The sequence below is a fragment of the Acipenser ruthenus genome, chromosome 12, assembly GCF_902713425.1.
Source record: "Acipenser ruthenus chromosome 12, fAciRut3.2 maternal haplotype, whole genome shotgun sequence".
NCBI classification, from domain to species: Eukaryota; Metazoa; Chordata; class Actinopteri; order Acipenseriformes; family Acipenseridae; genus Acipenser; species Acipenser ruthenus.
The window spans coordinates 3,096,997-3,107,174 of record NC_081200.1 but is presented as its reverse complement, the minus strand read 5'-3'; the positions used below and the strand labels follow the sequence as shown (position 1 = coordinate 3,107,174).

General features: G+C 38.3%; 1 protein-coding gene across 2 annotated transcripts; it reads left to right on the top strand.

Moving 5' to 3' along the window:
* The first annotated feature begins 3,224 nt into the window (after positions 1-3,224).
* LOC117416499 (integral membrane protein 2C-like) lies at positions 3,225-9,661 on the top strand. 2 transcript variants are annotated; one of them, XM_034027614.3, is made up of 6 exons: positions 3,225-3,472; positions 5,120-5,257; positions 6,188-6,379; positions 7,407-7,517; positions 8,155-8,305; positions 8,432-9,661. In XM_034027614.3, exons 1-6 carry the CDS (start codon positions 3,368-3,370, stop codon positions 8,521-8,523), a joined length of 789 nt encoding a protein of 262 aa, XP_033883505.2. In that variant the 5' UTR covers positions 3,225-3,367; the 3' UTR covers positions 8,524-9,661. The 2 variants fall into 2 exon arrangements, with proteins under 2 accessions (XP_033883505.2, XP_033883506.2); XM_034027615.3 differs by having other exon boundaries at positions 3,226-3,472; positions 6,191-6,379.
* The last annotated feature ends 517 nt before the right edge of the window (positions 9,662-10,178 follow it).

Here is a 10,178-nt window from a genome sequence, read left to right as displayed (position 1 = left end):
CACGACTGTGCTTTTCTGTGCTTTTACATTTCTGTTCATTCAATGCAGAAAACAGATTTACGCACTTTACACACACTTGGTTGAGCTCTGCTGGGTTTTCTCGGATTTCCCACATCATGCAGGTGTCACAGATTACTGGCTTGAAGACCATGTTAGTTTTTTGGGGGTTTTTTTGGAAGTTTAGTTTAGCTTCTGCAGCTGTCAACCTGCTTTCAAACTGCATCTAACTGCTCTGTACTTTTCCACAACTGTACTTATCACACGCTGTCGCTGGGAAGACTCGTGATCTTGTTCAGCCAATCGCAGTACTTCATTTATCAAAGTCATTTTATAATATATATATATATATATATATATATATATATTATTTGTTTATTTAGCAGACGCCTTTATCCAAAGCGACTTACAGAGACTAGGGTGTGTGAACTCTGCATCAGCTGCAGAGTCACTTACAACGTCTCACCCGAAAGACGGAGCACAAGGAGGTTAAGTGACTTGCTCAGGGTCACACAATGAATCAGTGGCTGAGGTGGGATTTGAACCGGGGACCATGACATATGACATGGTTTATTTAGATTTCCAGAAAGCTTTTAACAAAGTCCTGCATAAAAGATTAGGGATTCGCAGTAGGGATTCAAGGAAATGCATGCACATGAATTAGGGAGGGGTTAACATGTAGAAAACAGAAAGTACTTATTAGAGGAGAAACCTCAAAATGGAGCGAGGTAACCAGTGGTGTCCCACAGGGATCAGTATTAGGTCCTCTGCTCTTCCTAATCTACATTAATGATTTAGATTCTGATATAGTAAGTAAACTTGTTAAATTTGCAGACAACACAAAAAAGGAGGCGTGGCAAACACTGTTGCAGCAGCAAAGGTCATTCAAAATGATCTAGACAGCATTCAGAACTGGGCAGACACATGGCAAATCACATTTAATAGAGAAGTGTAAGGTACTGCACGCAGGCAATAAAAATGTGCATTATAAATATCATATGGGAAATACTGAAATTGAAGAAGGAATCTATGAAAAGGACCTAGGAGTTTATGTTGACTCAGAAATGTCTTCATCTAGACAATGTGGGGAAGCTATAAAAAAAAGGCCAACAAGATGCTCGCATGTGAAAAGTGTTGAATTTAAATCAAGGGAAGTAATGTTAAAACTTTACAACGCATTAGTAAGACCTCATCTAGAATATTGTGTTCAGTTCTAAGAAGAGCGACCAGAATTATCCCAGGTTTAAAAGGCATGTCGTATGCAGACAGGCTAAAAGAATTGAATCTATTCAGTCTTGAACAAAGACTACGCGGTGATCTGATTCAAGCATTCAAAATCCTAAAAGGTATTGACAATGTCGACCCAGGGGACTTTTTCGACCTGAAAAAAGAAACAAGGACCAGGGGTCACAAATGGAGATTAGATAAAGAGGCATTCAGAACAGAAAATAAGAGGCATTTTTTTACACAGAGAATTGGGAGGGTCTGGAACCAGCTCCCGAGTAATGTTGTTGAAGCTGACACCCTGGGATCCTTCAAGAAGCTGCTTGATGAGATTCTGGGATCAATAAGCTACTAACAACCAAACGAGCAAGATGGGCCGAATGGCCTCCTCTCGTACGTTCTTATGATCGTGTGGTAATAATTGGCTTACCACACGGCTATGACATCATATAACAACTTACATCTGAAAATGGTTAATCAATTCACGTTGACTTTATCCTTTTCCCATTGAAAAATTAAAACCTACTACAAAAATAATAATAAATACATTTCCCAGTGCTGCTGGGCAATGTCCCGCCTTCCTGACCTGTATTTATCATTGATTCGCTCAGAATACATTAAACCCGTCCTAACAATGGAGTGACAGCACATTCCTACATTTCTATTGGAGACTCCGCTTGCGAGATTTAAAACGATATAAGATACGGAGGATTTAAAACAGAATTGTGGCGAAATGTACAAAAATGCCTCCACACAAAAACCCCAGAAGAATGTGCCCGTGATCAGAGGGATTTCGTTGTGGAAGACAGCAAAGGAAAGAAGCTACAACTTAAGTGTGCAAGTACTGTCGAGTTACAACTATACATCTTTTGACAGAAAAAGAAAGCTCAAGCATTTTGGAAAGTAGCCGAAAACACTAATTTCACACAGTATCTCAAAAACGAAAGCCCTGAAAAAAACGATTTACATAAAACTCGAAAATAGGTAAAAAAAAAATAAGCACCGAAGTAATACAGTTAATAAAACCCAACAAACAGAAGCCCTATATATATATATATATATATATATATATATATATATATATATATATATATATATATATATATATACGGTATATATATATATATATATATATATATATATATATATATATATATATATATATACGGTATATGCAGCAGAGGCACCTACTTATTAAACTAAATATCGCCTTATAAAACTGACAAGAGAGTATGCAATGTTTAAACGCAACAGATACATCTCACCACTACCCTCCAACTTCAGAAGCATATTTAAAACAAAATTAAAATCTCTCCTGCTCTCTGCTGACACAACCGTTGGGCTTTTAAACAAGGTCGGGTTCGATGTCAAGTGCAGTGCTTGGCTGTGTTAGATGAATCCTCCCTCAGATGTGGGAAATAATCTCTAAAATTTTACTATAAATTGTCAATGTTCAATGTAATGTTTATGGCAAATAAAAAAATAAAATAAAAATATATATATATATATAGAGGGACTGTTTTTTCTTAGTGGAAAGATACATAATATATATATATATATATTTTTCCTTAAAAAAGCTATTTTGTGCAATTATTTTCAAGAAAAAAGTGTAGCCATTTTATAAGCAAAATAATTCCACTCTAGGGTGTGCGGTAAGACAATTCTTACCGCATTTCCTGGGTGGTTGGAGGTTTATATATATATATATATATATATATATATATATATATATATATATATATATATGCGCGGTTTGCTGGAGATTTAAATTGAATTGAAATATTTGCTTAGGCTCACGAAGCCTAATGTATCCACAGCCAAATGTATATGAAGTGTAAGAATTGACAGGCTGCTTCATTACAATTCCGGGATTGTTGTTTATTATTATTATTATTATTATTATTATTATTATTATTATTATTAGAGCTCTTTATTAGCGGATGGTGAATGTGCTGATTGCTGATTTCTTTCTAAAATGTTCTTGACTCTTTAAGGGGGGGGCGCGCTTCCGGCAGATCAGCCAGGAAGCAAAACTCGGGAGAGTTTGGACAAGGAAAGGAGGGGAGTATTAGTGAAGGCTCGACCTGTATTTACCGTAGCGAAACCAAACCAAATTACCAGAACATCTAAACATTCAAACACAGAAATGGGGAAGATCACTTTTCAGCAGACTGGTGTTTTACAGAAATCTGAGAAGGATGAAAAAGATGCGGATAAAACCGAGATACTAATACCACTTCAGCAACAGCACGTAAGACTGATACACTTCCTAATACGTACATTGGATACAAAGTGATTTGTATTATCCCGGAATATGAATTATTGTTATTATTTTCATAACAACCTCGCCAGATCTAAAGCGTTGGTTTATAGCATCATCCAAAAATAATAATTAAAAGAAAAAACCTGTAATGTAAGCGTTGTTCCATATGATGCAATGATGACAATCGCTTACCAGAAACAATAGCAGACAGGAAAACAATTCTGTTTAATATATAAGGCGTCCGCAGAGGAGCGCCTTAGGTCATGTGATTAAAACATCGGCTGCTGTCGTGGATTTATATATGTAGAACATATGTTACATATTTTCATCAGCTCGTTGACTAAACAATATGGTTTGGAGTATATGCGTGACTAAAGGTTAGGTTTTGTGTGTTGTCTTTGCAAGCACGACGCTATTATGTAAAATGATCTTTACAGTAAATGTGAAACAGATATAGATAATAATAATAATAACAATAAACAACATTGTTTCTCGTGTCTTTTACAGATACTAGTTGTAACTGGACTGCTTTTTTACAGTATATTTTTGTACAGATTATATTTGTCAAATGTACTGTGTTTCACACTTTTTACATTATATTGTGCAGTGAAATTATGTTGTTTTTGTATTGGAAAATAACACATTTGGAGCTGAGGTGAGGATATAGGCTATGTGCTGAATGAATGGAAACATGTAAACCTGTGTTAAAGTATCCTGTTCTTTACATGTAGAGATTGTTTAGAAAGGCCAAAGGAGAGGGCAGGGCAAGACAGCCTTTGTGCCTGAAGTCGAAACTACATCATAGGCAATGTAAAAAAACAGGAAAGACCGGCTTGTGACAAGGTACACAAGTGTAAACCATGGACGCCTGTACAAAACATGTTTTAAAGCAGATGACGTCAACCGTGCTGAAGTACAGCGCGGTAAACAGCCGGTGTGGCACGGCTGATGTCATCAACAGGGTTTCTCTGTGGTGAGTCATGGAATACAGAAGGCGAAACGCGCGCTCTGATTGGCTGAAAGATCCTGAGCAGTTTATAAATTGCATTATCTAGGTAGTGTGGTTAGGGTACAAGTCTCCAGACATTTCTGTGGCTTTTTCCATATCAAAAGAGTGAGTTAATAACAGCTGCAAAGAAAGATTAATGGGAGCCATTTGAACGGAGCAGGGTGATAATGTGGTTTGAAGTGAACCGTGTTAATCAATGTACACGAGCATTTAAAAATATTTTGCAATAATGCTTGGAAAAAATGTATCATGAACAGCAAGCAAAAATAATGTAGGCCAAGAAAAAGATTCACTATAGTAGATACAATACAGAACATTTGTGGGGTCCCAGCTTGCAGAAACTGCATAGGCAAGACATCCAGGACAACAAATAACCTGCTCGTACCTGCGACTGAGTTGTTTCTTGTTCGCATCATACCGTTAAAATCGCTGCGTTCCTTTGAGAAAGATCTCCATCGCTTAGTTTCTCAGCTTCTGCCTCTAAAAACCCTTTCCCTGCTTCCCCGTTAGAGCACAGTTTCTTGTTCTTGCATTAAAAGCCCTATTTTCTGATTTTATGAGCACAGAACCTGTGGTGGGTGGCGTCTGTGCTCCCTGCTGTTCTGTAATTGAATGTTTTATTGCAGGAGGAGCTGTCTGTCCCGGTGCGCACCAGGAAGGCCGCTGTCAATGGGCTCTGCTGCATGACCTTTGGCTTGGTTGTGTTAATGTCAGGTCTGGTGTTGGCATCCATATATGTCTACAGATACTATTACATCAGTCAGGTAAGTGACATCCCTTAAGAATGCTCTGGGGGCACAAATTACAATTGCATGCCCCTAGTGGCCGTTCCTAATACAACCTCACTTCAAAAATTCAGCTTTTAGGAGTCTAATCAGTCTGAATGATTACGCTTTCCTGTTAGGCTACAATCCATATTTTGGATTTTTAAATTATTTTTTTAGACACTGCAACAGCTTGTAACTCAGGCACCATTTTTGTATTGAACATTTTAATACTATAGTGCTACTTTAGATGCTACTTTATTATTTCGTGTTGTGTTTTCACACTGGACACATTAATTAAAGCCCTTCATTTTACTGGACAAGATTTCAGGTGTTTATATATTTTTACATGCAGCTTTTTATTTTAGCGTTATAACCTACACATGTGGTTTTTCATGATGTAGTTTTGCACTGGACACTGCAGTTTTAAAGTTTAATGTTTGTTTTGTGAAAAGATTTTACTAAACAGTGGACATACTGCAGCAGCTTTGAGTTGTATTTGAGTAGTCATTAAATATGTGAACTGCACTTCTGGATTCTTTAGCGTGACTATGTGCTGTGCTCTACCTTTGAATTTTAATCAAGCCTAATTGTAAACTTAATCTCTCTACCTAATGTTAAAAATACTCCCTCTGCAATAATGCCTGTAATTTTGCCCCTGCCTGAGTCAATAAGTCTCAATTATACCAAATCGCTGTGAATGCATGCATTGTTGTGATGGCATTGGCATTGCTAAATCGTTAACGTTTAGCCACGTCAAAATAAACTGAAGTTTTAGCAGTTTAATGCATTTGATTGAAATGTTAGCCTGACTTGCTCACCTCAGTTTTGCACGGGTGGAATTCTCAGCCACACTAATAATATATGGCCCTATGGGTGAATATGACCCTGCAATATCTCGACTGTTCTGCTCTGTCTCTTCATTCCAAGCAGTTTCCCCGGGAGAACTTGTTCCAATGCAGGGTCCTGTATGAAGACTCTGTTTACGCCCCCTTCAGGGGACGGCAGGAACTGGAGGAGAGCGTGGAGATCAATCTGGAGGACAATTACGAGCAGATTAACGTCCCAGTGCCTCATTTCGGAGGAAGTGACGCAGCAGACATTATCCACGACTTCCACAGGGTGAGCAGGTGTAATGGTACCACACGTTCGCTTCAGGAGGAACTGCAAACAGCGTTCTGCCGCTTCGCCATGCTGTTATGCATGTGTGTTATTTGAACTCTGATTCAGCACTATGGTTTGTCTACGATAGCTACATGATTCACAGCCTTGCCAGTTAACAAAATACCACATTGCTTTAACCTCTCATTATGTGGTTAAAGAAAAGGGCTTGTAACCAGGACGTCCCTGGTTCAAATCCCGGTTCAATCACTGAGTAATTGTGTGACCCTGAGCCAGTCACTTAACCTCCTTGTGCTCCGTCTTTCAGGTGAGATGTTGTTGTAAGTGACTCTGCAGCTGATGCATAGTTCACACACCTGTAAGTCTCATGGATAAAGGCATCTGCTAAATGAACTAATAATAATAATAATAATAATTTGATATTTGTGTTCATGTATTCATTTGAATTTATGCTGACATGCTGTTCCCCTTTACCTTTTGCCTGTGGGAATGCTTTGTGTTTGTTCCCATAAATTCCTGTTTCTAGTTGCATCATTGTGTTCCCTGTAGCTTGTTCTGTAGCCATACCAACATTTAGCAATTTGGTAAAATAATGTATATAATATATACATTGCCAAACATTCTTGATTGGCTAGATAAGCAACTGTATTTGTGCCGATTGCCTAACCCTTTATCTGTGTGCAACAGTACTGCACCTTGATGTCATTGCAGCTGGTCAAAGATTTGCTGAACAATTATATGTGATGGTTTTTGCAGTCACATTTGCAATATTTGTTCCACTTGATATTGCAGTCTGGCTGACGGTGAATGTAAAATATTGAGATCAAACATTTTCTAAATAACAATTAGGAAGAATAATGTAAATGAAATATTGAAACAACCAAAAACAGTTCCAGACTAATACTAAACTGCAGCTCCAGCTGATGAGCCAGTAAAAATAAAACTGCTGGAGAGAAAGCTATGATGCTCAGGTACTGGTATGATGTCCCCCATTCATTTTGCAGTATGCATTTTATTTGTCTTTCAGGGTTTGACAGCTTACTATGACATTGCATTGGACAAGTGCTACGTGATAGAACTGAATACCTCCATAGTGATGCCACCACGGAACCTCCGGGACCTGCTGATTAATGTCAGGGTAGGTTCTGAGTATGAACAGTGCTAGTGAAACATGGCCTGAGCTGTGAGCTATTCTCAGAAGGTAACAAGCACAGGAGACTGCATTACTAAAGAATATAGTGAACCAACACCAAGTCAGTATGTCCTGGTATAAAAACAATTTGGGTTAGGGTTATGGTTAGGATTAGGGCTACTTTCTCAAAGCTATTTACTATTCATTTTTCAGAAAAGGAAAAAAAAAAGTACCCACTATACTGAAAATAAACAAGTTGGAAATGTAATTTGTGAGTAGAAGTTTTAGAATGAGAATTGCATTTTTTTTTTTGTGGCAATGCAGATAAAATCGCTTTGAAAACTTGCCTTTGTGTATCTTTCCCTTGAGTAACATGTTCCCTAGACAGATAAAAAGAATACTGCAGTTGAATCATTTAAAAGGTGTCTTTTTTCCCCAACACTAAATGAACCAGCTTGTTGTTAATATGTGTTAGTAATAGCAGTATTTGAGTTGTTATGCATGATTCATTGTACCCTATCTGATACACTGTGTGGAAGTGCCACCCCAGCTCAACAATGAAGGTGGCATGTCTTACAAAAAAAAAGATAATTGCAAAGGTGAGCTTGGTACAGCATTGAAACCCACACCACTGTCTTCACAGAGGGGAACCTACCTCCCTCAGACCTACATCATCCAGGAGGAGATGGTAGTGGTGGGACAGGTCCTCAGTGTCGAGCAGCTGGGGGTGTTCATTGACCGACTGTGCGGCGGGAAGGAGACCTACAGGCTGAAGCACAGGAGCAGCAGACGACGTAAGAAACACTCACTGATTAGCTTGTGCAGTCTGCTGAAACAGAACAGAACTAAAGTGTCCCTGTTTGATGGGACACTTTAAGTTGGGCCAATTCGGTGCTTCAGTTTTCCATTTCTTTCCACAGGCATTGACAAGCGTGAGGCACGAAACTGCCACAGCATCCGTCACCTTGAGAACACATTTGTGGTGGAAACTCTCATCTGTGATCAGGCCTAAGGATCTTTGCAATGAGTATCTCCCTGCTTGACACCACTTCTGCACACTGTAGCCATCTCTTCTTACATGTAAAGCTGAACGTTCACTTTAAGTGTCAAACTGGCCCTGTTATGATGCTGTACTGTACAGCTCCAGTTTATCTTTGGTAGGTACTGAACATGCACGCCTTTTCCTGTACTCTTAAACTTGCACCATCTATTGCAAGGCTTGTATTTATACAGTGTGCAAAAATAAACCCCAGAAAATGTCACAGGACTTTTTAGACTGCCCTTTGGTTAACACAATTAGCAAAGTGTCATTCAGCGAGATGAGGTTAATATAATAACAAGCAATGTAAAAAAAAAAAAAAAAAAAGTGTACAGATTACAAAAGCATTGTTTCCTGTTCAATTAACAGGTTTCTTTCTGTTTTAATGCATAGCTCAGGGATAGAAATTATACCCCCATTGCATAGCAGTTTGATGCATTCCTGATTTTACTAGGAGTTTAATCACACACCTCAGTTTGTTACCTGTACACTGTGGCTAATCAAGTTTGTAGCCGATTTTATCTCCATCCCTGTAGCTGATGACTGAATGCATGTAAAAGAGAATCAGAACTCAGACAATCTGCTGTAAGTGGTTAGGTTGCCTTGCAAATATGTACCTGTGATTTACAAATTACCTGTAAAACAGCTGCAATAACAATCCAGCATGCTTACAGCCAAAGTGCAGTTTTTATTTGAATATATATCTTTATAAGGAGAATCCTAAACTGTCTTTGAATCCCGTTGATGCTGTCACATTACCTCAGCAATGCTGTCAGTTCTTGTATAGCCAAGGGGAGAATAGCTGTACACATTCACCAGTGTTGTTTAAATTTAAGCCTTGCATCTACTTTGTAAGTCAACTAATCTTGTTCGCTGGCAAATCATACGTTTTTTGGGTTTTTTTTTGGACTGCATGTGTTTATCTCTCCAAATCCTGCTTTCTAAATCTGTTTTATATGACCATGAAAAGCCTTGGTTCTGTATTTAACTAAAGTAATTGCTATCATAAGGGAACAAAAAAACACTGTATGTCTATAATATGGTCACCTCTTAGATTGTATATTTCGTTTGCTAGTAAGGTGTAGTTATGAATAAAGGTGAAACCACTTCACACTGTGCTTCGTTGTCTTCCTTTAAGCTGCAGCTGGGTACTGAAATGTATGTTGTGTGCATTCATATCATTTAGGGAGAATAATGGGCATCATGTGGAATAAAACAGGCATTAGAGGGAAAAAATGTCAAGGTCTTGCCATGGCCAGCTTTTTCTCCTGACCTGAGTCCAATAGAATATCTGTGGCACCAAATCGCCAGTGCCATCCATAGGAGACAACCGCGACCATCCAACTTTCGCCAGCTGGCTGCAGCTGCACAGGAAGAGTGGCAGAACATCCCATCCCTTTGTAATGTTTTCATTTTGACAGTGTGTCACGTTTCATACTAAAAACTTCTCGTGATTCTTTGATCTGTATTTTTGTTCTCATTTTCTGTGATTTTGTTTGATATCTATGTTTAAAATATTTGATTAAATCCATTAGACCTGAGTGTTGCGTTTCTTTTGTGCATCAGTATAGATTTTCCATATGCAGAAGTTTGATACTGGTGGTACAAAATGCAAACTACGAAAATGT